The sequence below is a fragment of the Bradysia coprophila genome, unplaced genomic scaffold, assembly GCF_014529535.1.
Source record: "Bradysia coprophila strain Holo2 unplaced genomic scaffold, BU_Bcop_v1 contig_138, whole genome shotgun sequence".
NCBI classification, from domain to species: Eukaryota; Metazoa; Arthropoda; class Insecta; order Diptera; family Sciaridae; genus Bradysia; species Bradysia coprophila.
In genome coordinates this window covers 8,470,831-8,483,327 of record NW_023503409.1, presented here as the reverse complement: position 1 = coordinate 8,483,327, position 12,497 = coordinate 8,470,831, and the positions used below count along the sequence as shown (strand labels likewise).

Below are 12,497 nucleotides of genomic sequence, written 5' to 3'. Positions count from 1 at the left end.
CAAATAAAACAAAAATTTCAAATAGCCCTAAAATTTTATTTTATTGAGTATAAATACACATAGGGCCTAGTATCGGCCTCAGTCCGAGGATCCAAATTTATTTATTTTTTCAACTACATTCTATTCGGCCTTTGATTACCTTCCAAATGAAACAAAAAATACGGAAAACGGATGAAATTTGCTCGAGTTATATGTAAAATACACATAGGGCCCTAGTAACGACCTTAGTCCAAGGACCCAAATTTAATTTTTTTTTCAACAACATTCGGTGTTCGATTATCTTTCAAATGAAACAAAAATTACGAAAAACGGATGAAATTTACTCGAGTTGTATGTAAAATACGCATAGGGCCCTAGTAGCGGCCTTAGTCCGAGGACCCAAATTTAATTTTTTTCAACAACATTCTATTCGGCCTTTGATTACCTTCCAAATGACACAAAAATTACGAAAAACGAATGAAATTTACTCGAGTTCAATGTAAAATACACATAGGGCCTTAGTAGTGGCCTTAGGCCAAGGACCCAAATTTAATTTTTTTTCAACAACATTCTATTCGGCCTTTGATTACCTTCCAAATGAAACAAAAATTACGAAAAACGGATGAAATTTGCTCGAGTTATATGTAAAATACACATAGGGCCCTAGTAGCGGCCTTAGTCCAAGGACCCAAATTTTTTTTTTTTTCAACAACATTCTATTCGGTGTTCGATTATCTTTCAAATGAAACAAAAATTACGAAAAACGGATGAAATTTACTCGAGTTGTATGTAAAATACGCATAGGGCCCTAGCCCTAGTAGCGGCCTTAGTCCGAGGACCCAAATTTTTTTTTTTTCAACAACATTCTATGAACATAGGCATACACTTTGCCCTTACCGTCTGCTTCGAATTCCATCAATTACACACGGCATCGTAATCCTATAAGCCCCTTCGTACTTCGTACGGGGCTAAAAAGAAAAAAGAATTAAAATCTTAGTTGAAGACATTAAAATAAATAATTTTGATGTGTGATTTGTGGTTGAGTTGTTGACGTTGGTTGCCTTGTTAAGCATGTGTATCAAAGCACGGATCCCTATGGATACAATTAAATGAATTCCCAATGACATACAAATGATGGTATAACATCAACTCATCGACAAATTTAAACCTTTCGTATTCCACCAGTTAGAAATGGTGAACCCTACCGAAATGTATGTAAATTATGTCGAAAGATGTACAATTCTTAAAGCTCCCACTTAAGCATATAAAATTGGTCTTTGATAAATGTTTGATGACACTGGTGACCTATTTCTCTCTTTTTCGAATTTCAAGCATTTGACGAAGTTCGCACGAACTTTTTAAAGCTGAAAGTAAAGTTCCACAAAATGTCGGCATTTATGAGAATTGATAAAGGTTGGAAACAGTTGGCGTCGCGTTTTCTTAAATTGACGAAACTTTCATTAGCCTGTAGATGAGTTAATGAAAATAGGTAACAGCAAGAGATTTAAAGACAAGTTGTTGCAAGCAAATTTTCTTTAAGGCCAGGCTATGATAATGGAAAAATAGGTTCTCGGCAAGGGCAAAGTGGACAGCCATATGTTAATTTTATTGGAAAATAGTGGACAATGGAGGGAAGGGAATTGTAAAATTCTCTAAAAACGATGAACGTCTTTTACGAACAGCTCCTAAAAGGTCAAAGAAGTCAAGGTGTAAATCGCCGAAAATCGAATATTTACCACGAAAGATATAGAGATATGCTTCGAACATGGGACTACTGCATCTTGGAGTAAATTTAGAAATAAGAATTGTCAGCGAAAGAATTTTGCTCATTCGACTATAAACTCTTTCCCCTGACAATTAATGTTAAGACAAGAAGAAAAATTCAGCGAACGAACAACCATTATCAAAGGGTATTATAGGCAAAAACAAAATTAATTCAAATCAAACGAATTTATTCAGCAAGCGATTACAGCTCGTCTAATGACATTGGATCACAATGTTTTCACCGATAAAACATTGTAATTCGTACATACTAAATCTACACTGTGTGTATTCGTCGCTAAATTATGTATAATGATGTGTCTGTGAGACGTTCCTTAACACAAACACTCAATACTTTCTGATTAAAATATCCCAGACTTCCTCATAATAATATTGTCTCAAGCCAGCATGATAAACATCGTACAGATCAATTGTAAATTAAAGACTAAATTTTGAAATATTTATGCAAAGCAAAATTCATCCCTCTTTCGGTTTTGATAAACAATATTTCACAAGTCAATTTTCGAGAAAATTTGCTACTTTATATACACAAAATAAATATGCGTATAACTTGTGTACACACGCATATATACATTTATAATAAAGACTATGGTATTGAATGAAGAAATGTTGTGTGTATCGCATGAAGGAAATTATTTCCTCCGTTTGAATACAAGCGAAAAGAAGCAGCTCCATTCTATTCTCTACGCATCATTTCGAATGTACATGATTAGGGCGTAGCTCGATCTGCCGATTTATTAGCTTAATTTCGACACACAGACATTTTTCTTCCATCGTGTGCAAAATATAAAGACACCACACAACGTATTGTCACGTTGATGCTGAACCGGGGAAATGTTTTATGGGCTGTTTGCGTAAACCAATCGATAACCGAACAGTTCTCTAACCGGGCCGTATGAATCAATTTTTACCAATGTTTATCGGCACTCGCACCCGCTCCTGGGACACAGAAATTCAACGAAGAAAAATTATATATTGCAAAATAACTTTCTCCCAGTTTATTATATTATGTGTAGAACATGGAAAAAGCCTTATAAATTGTATGCATACCCGAGAATCATATCTGTATTATAAAATATATAAAATGGTAAGTTACACATAACCGAATGGTATATATACTAAACCCGAGGAATAAATCAATTCTTTCTGTCGTATAAGATGGGGCCTATGTAATGTGTATGGGAATTAATATGTACTAAAACTGGTTTTCTCTTCCGTTGAAGAATTCCGTTTATTGAAAAGTCAATTTGAATATATGAAGGTGGGCTATACATTATTTTGGGAAAGAAGCAAAAAAAAAGAAGAAATTTTCTATTCAGAAATACAATAAAGTATTACCATCGTCTTCTCTAATGCCACTTACTCTTGGGATAGATTATTAATATTAAATTAAAATTTAATAGTATGCAGCAAAGCTTATGCCAGTAATGTGAATTTACTCGTGCTTTTGTGACAGCCCTTAGTCGACGAAATATGAATGTCTATGAGGAAATAAAGCACAAATTTAACAAGAAAGTAATGGCAGTTGTTTGAATTGTATTAAGACAAAGAGATTATCGCATCAACTAATTTGCGCTATGTATGACTCGCTTATTGTTTTTGTGAATAAAATAACATGAAACTTGCACAAACACATTTTTGGGAGAGATAAAGTGGAAGCAAAATAAAATGATCGATTCTGAGTGTATACAGATTTGAAAGCCAGTCTAGTCTTACATACCGCCCATTTGAATTGTTTATTGTGCATTTGTTAGGTTTTTTATTTGTAAACAGTTCCAATGCATACGCATAAGCTCGAGTTCGAAGTATAAACGTGCGCGCGCAAGCCCAATACACCGAAAAAACATTGTGACTGTTATGCAAATCGACCGAAAGCTTGTTATTCTGCCGTAATTCGCATGTCGGACTTAGTGCAAAATTTAAACAAAGAATTCTTTTGTTTAAATTTTGCACTAAGTCCGACATGCGAATTACGGCAGTATCTATACTCGTTTTCAAATCACAATACGCTAAAAATCTTAATAATCGATCATATCAATTTACCCTGCCTTTAATTAAAGACTTATCTGCTTTTTAAAAAGATTTCTTTCTCTACATAATTGACTGTGAATAAAATTCGTAAAAAATACTCGAAAAACAGCAGGTACTCAAAAGCCGTAAGCGCCTGCATTCCCACTAGAGAAATTTAGTTCAAAGAGATGTTCAGTAGAGTCGGTCGATTTTTGAATATTTTCCATCCGAGCTTCTGGACCTAGCTGATCCGACTCAGCGAAGTCTAAAGAAAATTTTAAGATCAAAAAAAATATTTTCAAAAATGTTCTATGCCCAAGACGATTTTTTGAAAATCTTCTAGTTTTTCGAGATATCGACACTCTAAAAGCTTTCTTGACTATGCCAAAAAGTGAATTGTTGGTAAAACGGTCTTAGTATAAAATACAGGGTCTACTGTAATAAACAAACCCAAAGGCACATCCCTTTTGTGAGGAAAATACTTTTTCCGGGTAAAAAGTTTCGCAGGTTTCCGATTTTTTTTATTTGAGAGAGGTTTCTATTGCAAATTCTTCCACAAAATGAGTTTAAATTTTGTCGCACAATAGCTTATTTTAAAGCTACGTTGATAGGTAACCAAGAAGTAAAAAGACTTTGAGAAACGTTTTAAATGCGGTCGAGTGATCGCTATGAGAGTGACTAAAAATTAGCCATTTATATTATTGTAAAATGAATGGTAAAACAAAGATTTGTGTTAGGCACTACTCGATGTTTTGAGCTAAAGAAGTAAAGGTGTCAAGTAGGTACATTCGCAGAAAGTGCGATTAACCTTTATTTCACTATTCGCACAAGGTACGATTTGTAAAATAAAGACTAATAGCACTTAGTGTGAATAGCCTTTTCGAAGAATTCAATGATTGTAATGCGATATACTCCAATTATTCTTCAAAATAACCAATTTTTGATACTAATTCAATCCACCCTCGAATTTTGACAGCCTTGATATTGAGTGGTTTATTAAAAAATTCTTTACGTTTGAGCTTTTTATGTTTGTTTTACTGTATCAAAAGCTCTCTAATACTCAAAAGAGTATTATATATGAAAATTTGATGGAGCTTTCCCCTTTTATGGGATTAGTAGCTTTATCAAACACTTTTCACCATTTTTCATTTACTCTTATTCATAAACTGTGCGCACTTCTAGTAGTATGACTTTTAGTATGACTTTGCTACAAAGAGCGTATCATAAGAACCTGTAAGAATTTCATCGCTACTGTATCATAAATTCAGATTTTCTTCGTTCAATAACTAAGATGAGAATAGCGAGGACGAGTTTTACAGTTGTCATAAAACTTAATTCTAAAGTCATAAGTCATCATTCCGCTAAGAAAACACACACAGCTTTACCAGCCAATCACCCACCAGGCTCTCTGTTGCTCTATATATTTTTTGATGACAACCCAATTTTCCAAGTGTTTTAAATTATGAAGTGTACTGGCTAGCTGTGTATCCGAAAACTGATCCTGATCGTAAAAACAATGCGTTGAATCATAATAAAAAAGAAGAGGAAATCAGAAGATTAAATCACACTTTTAGTTATACGACTATTTTATTATTAAAGGTTTACCCTAGTCGAAAATAAAAGATTTTATCAAAATAAATTGTATGCACGTTGGAAGCAAATTCCGAATTCGGATTTTTTTTTTCTACCAGAATACCGTGGTCATAATCGAAAAGACTGGCTAAAAATTCATTTGGTGTAGTTCGGTGTATATATATAGTTCCCGATTACCTTTTCTAAGATATGCATGATATGGGCCTCCCATAAATTACCACATGTATCTAAGTCGAAGGTCGATCCTTCGAATAAAGCATCTTACAATGGGTGTAAACTTTACGTCATCCTATAAGTGCTCTGTCTGTGTACAGTTTAGTTTAATATTAAAGTTTCGACCTTTAGGCGATTCGTTATATTGTGCTTCATAAAAATTCATTTTTTTCCTCTTTCGCTTTTATACGCATTTTTATTGCCGCTGTAGAGTTCTGTAGCATTCGGAAATAATATTTAATCCAATGTGAAGAGCATAGTTGACGCAAAATGATAAGTATCTTTCTTGAATAATCAGAAAATTTGTCTTAATTTCCCTCAGCCAAGTACTGACTGAGTCGCGATTCTAGATATTATAAGTATAGGTTGACCTAATTTCCATAAATTTTCCACATAATTTTGCTGAGCTCTCGCAATAAATCTTAAATTTCGTTGATGTTGTGTGTGTGCTGTAATACGGAAGATAGAGCTTAAGCGAAACCATTGGTTAATGAATTCTAGATCGAAAACAGTAATTCAGAGAGTTTATATACTTTATGCTATATCGCATCAAAATTTATTATTCCAAAAAAAAGTTAATTGTTGATTTAAAAATGAAAAAAAAAAGAATTTTAAAACACGAGAATTGAAAATGAACTCACCCAATTTTCAGAAATTTTGATTTAATTATAACTTTATAAGCGCGACTGTACTAGCAACCCCGATGCTGGGTAATTGTAAAGCGAAAATTTATAATAGAAAAATAAAAAAAACTGGAAAAAGGTTTATGAGCATGAGTCCATTTAATTTACATGAAAGTCAATGAGGAAAAAGACCGAATCCTGTTTGTCATTTCATAACAAAATTTTATTTTATCATTTATTTAATGCAATACCCATGTTTAATAGAGGAAATTTAAATGGAAATAAAATGCTGTACTTAATGGAAAATATATTTTTTTTCGTATACCTTATTCAATTAGCACACAATCCTCTTTTGTTTTTTGTTTTCGGATTTGTTATTTCAATTAATTTCATTTTATTATTCCTCATACCAGACAATTTCAGATCATCTATGAATATTAGATCAGGAAATGAGATAAAACAATTTTAATAAAATATTCAAATTGCACGCCAGTTAGCTAATGCAAATTCTATTTTATTTTTATTTTTTTAATAGCATTCCTTCAGTGATAAAATATAAATTTGTTTTGATGCAGAAGGCGTGTGTGTGTACACAGTGCTAAAAATACTAATGGATATGTTGCGCTAAGAAATGCTCAATTCCGATAATAATCGAATAATGCAAATGTCCATAACAATCAGTTAATTTCCTCAGCTCTATGATTCGTCATCCATTGTTTTACAGAGAAACGAACGCACATTAGACTCACAAATCACATAAAAGCGTACAAGGAATATCAATTATCTGCAAATGATAGCAGATGAATTTATGAATTATGTCATTCAAAAGTTTCACAGTTACGGTGCATGGGGACTTTGATTATTAAGAATACTCGGACATAAACTTACATTTTGACTCAGTCAAAAGTTTTACTATCATTGAAGGTATAGATAAATCTGAGATGTTAGATCTGACGATATAAATCAGCTCAGGCTGAATAAGGTCAGGTTAAAAATTATCAGATTTATTCAAGTCGAACCACAAATACACAATCCAGATTCAGGACATAGGTTTTGGTTGTGATCCTTTAATCAAACATAAACGAATGTTTCAGTCACGAACAATTACAAAATTTTGTCATATCCGGCAAAAAAAACTCATCCGGCGAAAACTTTGTTAAAAACATAACACTCGATGACTCTTCCACTTCCTTTCTTCGGAATTATCTTCCTCCGATACGATAATGGAAATCTCCGTATTGATGCATATTTAGCAGAGACTACTCTCCATACATGTAAAACTCACAAAAAGCTAGTAAATCACAAAACAGAAAATCGAAAAATGTAGGAAAGTAAGGGAAAATGGTTTCTCAAAAATAGTCCCTGATCCATCATTATAACTTAAATTACTAATTTTTTGTGCAACCATGAAACATGCTTCATTTCTGTTGTAATAAACTTGAATCCAGCATATTTCAACCATATTCACGGCATATTCAATATGGTGAAATTTTCACTTTTAGCTACTATTGCTCAATGAAGAAATTATCGAGAGCCATAACTTTTACACTGTAAATCTTAGAATTTGTCCCTCTACCAATTCCAATGTAAATCTTAAGTCCTCACTGTTTCACAAGCACTGGCTGACGCTGGTGCTGGTTCTCCACGGTGGGCTTGAATGATGGCTAATTAAAAGTGTAATGTAACTGAAATTTTATTGTTGATAAATGTTAGTCGATGTCCTGTCCACTGATCATAAATCAGGGCAAGTGGTCGGAAAGTGGACGGCAAATTTTTGAAATATTTTTGAAAAACCATATTGTAACGGATAAAACGTCTCCCCTGCACAGCAGTGTCAATGTGCAGACGGTACCATACAGTTTAAATTAAAGACTGTTCAATTACCTGTCGAACGATACCACACTTTCTATATTTGTGTTTATACGCGCGATGTTACAAGAACGTTTTCATGTGAGTAGGTACTTTAGTTCATTTATTTAATGTTGAAAGCTAAGATGGATATATGTTCTGACTCTTTGTTGTTAATTTCGTATTCCAGGACCTTTTATTCAATAAAAATGGCCAAATATCTCTAACCACATGGTACTTAGAAGGGTATTATTTTGTTTCAGGTGAATTGTCCTGGATCTCAGCTTTACGACGACACCAGATTTACTATGTGTGGTGTGCCACAGCTGTGCTGTACAGCTCATTTTATATGCGAGACTCGGTCTACTCGATAGTACAGAGACCGTAAGATTTTTGAATGAACTCAAAACTTCTTTCATTGCCAATGTTAAGTTTTATTTTGGTTTCTACTTACAATTTAAGCTAGAAATCCCTAATAATTATTCCATAGAGAAGATTTTGAGTTCAGTCAAAAACCTTACGGTCTCTGTACTTTCGAAATACATTGAACCAATCAAACAAACCAAATTATGTTCGAGATATTTGGTCATTTTTAGTGAATAAAATGTCCTAGAATACGAAATTAACAACAAAGAGTCAGAACATATATCCATCTTAGCTTTCAACATTAAATAAATGAACTAAAGTACCTACTCACATGAAAATGTTCTTGTAACATCGCGCGTATAAACACAAATATAGAAAGTGTGGTATCGTTCGACAGGTAATTGAACAGTCTTTAATTTAAACTGTATGGTACGGTCTGCACGTTGACACTGCTGTGCAGGGGAGACGTTTTATCCGTTACAATATGGTTTTTCAAAAATATTTCAAAAATTTGCCGTCCACTTTCCGACCACTTGCCCTGATTTATGATCAGTGGACATCGACTAACATTTATCAACAATAAAATTTCAGTTACATTACACTTTTAATTAGCCATCATTCAAGCCCACCGTGTCTCAGGAACAGCTCAGGGAATTGTGCTAAGACTTGTTTACTTGAACAGCACTTCCCTCCCCCAACTCACTTATGAAAAAAACCTTGATGTTAACTTACACGATTATTCAAAATTTTTAAGCCTCACCGTGATATTACCAGTCGAATCTTTTACTTCACTTGACCTGAGTATTGGTCAACAGATCAAAAATCTTTTACTTCATTATTGTTTTCACATATTTTTGGCTATACAATCGCTTATCTTATCATTGATGTCTTTAACAGATGATATTGTTGACGCTTTTTTTGTTGATATAGTCTTTAAATGTGGCACTTCTTTTCTTGAAAGGATAATGTTTATTGTAAATCTAGTAAGTCATTTTCAACTAGTATTTTCTGCTATACAATAGTACACCAACCGAAGCTTATCGCTTATTTTTTGTCGACGTCGTCGATAACAGATGAGATGATTAACTGTTTCTAAAACATGGAACCGAACAAATTTAGCCTTCCCTTGTAACATTGTAAGCATACGTAACGTCTTAACTTCGAAAAAACATAGACCATTAATTGCTTTTTCATTGTATTTCAGTCAGTTAAGTGTTTACAATCACTTAAAAATTGAAGGAACTCAAGCCTCATGACCATATCATTATAATTTAAGTCTTAAATATACTAAAATGCCGAACACATACCATGTAGTGTATGACCTGACCTGGTATGACCTATAAGCATTTGTTATCTAAAAATGTTTATTGTTTTAAACGAATGATTCAGTTGGAATTTAAACTTCAATTGATACGGTTGTGAAATGAGTTCGTTCGGTCCATTTCGAATAGCTGACAAAACAGCCGGTTGTGAACGAACATTTATAATAGCGGAAATTGGACAAAATCATCAAGGTGACATGGACATGGCAAAGAAAATGATTGCCACATCAAAAGCGATTGGTGCTGATTGTGTAAAATTTCAAAAATCGTGTTTAAAAGAGAAATTCACTGAAGCTGCACTTCAGAGAGTATACGACGGCGAAAATTCATGGGGACGGACATATGGTGAACACAAAACATATTTGGAATTTACAATCGAGCAGTACAAAATTTTACAAGAATTTGCATCCGAATTAGACATCATATTCACAGCATCAGCGATGGATGTCCAATCTCTGCAAGAATTGCAGCAAATTAATGTCCCTGTGATTAAGATTGGCTCGGGTGATGCAAATAATGTTACGCTGTTATCTACAGCAGCAAAACATCCAACGCCATTAATCATATCAACGGGAATGCAGAGCGAAGAGATGGTTCGACGAATCGTTGAAATTATGGAATCAAATGCGAAAGACAATTTTTGTTTATTGCACTGTGTAAGTTCTTACCCGACCGAACCGAAGGACGTATGCTTACGCATGATTAACTATTACCGAAACAAGTTTCCTGGAATATGTATTGGCTATTCGGGCCACGAACAAGGAATCGCTATTTCAATAGCGGCTGTTTTACTTGGAGCTAAGGTAGTATTTACGCACAGCAAACGAACCAGCGTATCAGACGGAGATTTTTCTTTGTAGATTATTGAACGTCACTTTACTTTAGACAAGAAGCAAAAGGGAACCGACCACAATCTTTCATTGGAGCCGAATGAATTCAAAGAAATGATTTCACGGATTCGTGATGCTGAACGTATTTCCAAAGATGATATGGAAAACGAGCAAATTTTGGAAATTATATCAAGATGGTCCCATGCGACTGAAGTGGACAATGTGAGACTAGCCCTAAGTGGGGTGGCACAGAAGAAAATTCTTGATTGTGAAATGATGTGTCGTATGAAACTGGGAAAATCACTTGTTTACGCAAAGTCTTTGTCAAGGGGGCCCATTTTAACGACAGATATGATTGTGGCTAAAGTCAGTGAACCGTTTGGTATATCTGCTGAACGTTTTGACAATTTCATCGGGCAAAGGCTTGTGGTTGATGTTCGTGCCGAAGAAAATTTAATGGAAAACCATTTTATATCAAATAATGAGGACTAGACAGAGAGCATCATCATCAGAATGTATTTTTCGAAAATGAATTTCCTTTGCCGAAATTTAAGCTGGGAAAATTTATAAATTGAAAGATTAATTCAACATGTTGCCCTAAATTCACTGCATTACAACATATTTCACTATCCCAAAGCCAGTATCGGTCAATCAATTGGCGGTGTAAATTTTTTAGCTTTCGTTATTTCGCGAAATGTAAAGTGCATCGTTTATTACACAGTGCTCCATTTCAACATACATAATTTACCTCAACAACGTGAGGTTCATTCAAGACTCCAAAATCTACCGCTTTTTGAGTAATTGTACATATCAATACGACAAATGATAGGAATGTGGTTTCTTGTGTGAAACTTGTTGCACAGTGAAAATGGTTCCGCACTATGCAGCACAAATTTGAACTGGAGAGGGATTACGACATCAGTTCTCTTTTCTCTATTCAATCAAAACTCTACCGATAGAGAACGATTCACTATCTCATTGAAAGATGTCGTCGCTGCAACAAAACCAATGTCATTGTCATTGTTAGTCAAATAAAATGCCATCGTGTATCACATGATCTCAGGACTCCGGAACAGTAATCACACGGAAAAAACACAAAATGTCGATGTAGGTTTGAGTCGATCACGTTTTACGTGTGGGTCGCAAATGCTACGTCTCGTACGTAGTATGTACATCGAAGTCGTAAAATTCAACGTCTACATCGTGCAATAAACGGCTGAGTGAACCATTGGTTTTGTCCTCACTCAACTACAATGTACAAAACCAATGGTTCGCTCAGTCGTTTATTGTACGATTTAGACGTAAAACTTCACGACTTCGATGTTCATACTACGTAGGAGATGTAGTATTTGCGACTCACACGTAAATCGTGATCGAATCAGACGTACATTGACATTTTCCGTTTTTTCCGTGACTTTTTCAATCGGCCCTATATTGGCTAGGCGATAAGGGTTTGAAAAAAAGTTTGCTGCCGTTTCATCACAACCTTTTTTAAGACTCTTATCGCCAAACCGATATCGGACCGATTTAAAAAATAATTGATGTTCCAGAGTCCTGAGGTTATGTGCTATCGGTAGAGTTTTGATTGAATAGAGAAACGAGAACTGATGTCGTAATCTCTCTCCTGTCATTTGATTGTGTATTTGGTGAATTTTCTGAACAGTCAGAGGCAGTGAAATTTCAGCATCAGTTTGCTTCAGCTGTTTTTCAGCTGATCCACACAAACAATCAAAACTGTCTATATGGTTTTACCACTACTTCTCGCGTGCGTGTAGCACCTTCAACCGTATAAAAAACTATAAACAGTTCTGATTGTATGTGTGAAAACAGCTGAAGCAAATTCATGCTGAAATTTCTTTGCCTCTGACTGTACACACTACAGCACAATCTCGTTGATTGGGCCCGCGCATTCTTACATCAACATATTTGCA

General features: G+C 34.5%; 1 protein-coding gene across 1 annotated transcript; it reads left to right on the top strand.

Annotated features, from left to right (window-relative positions):
* Nucleotides 1-9,821: 9,821 nt before the first annotated feature.
* On the top strand, nt 9,822-11,515 carry LOC119073869 (sialic acid synthase). The gene is made up of 2 exons (XM_037179740.1): nt 9,822-10,539; nt 10,597-11,515. Exons 1-2 carry the CDS (start codon nt 9,838-9,840, stop codon nt 11,056-11,058), a joined length of 1,164 nt encoding a protein of 387 aa, XP_037035635.1. The 5' UTR covers nt 9,822-9,837; the 3' UTR covers nt 11,059-11,515.
* Nucleotides 11,516-12,497: the final 982 nt, after the last annotated feature.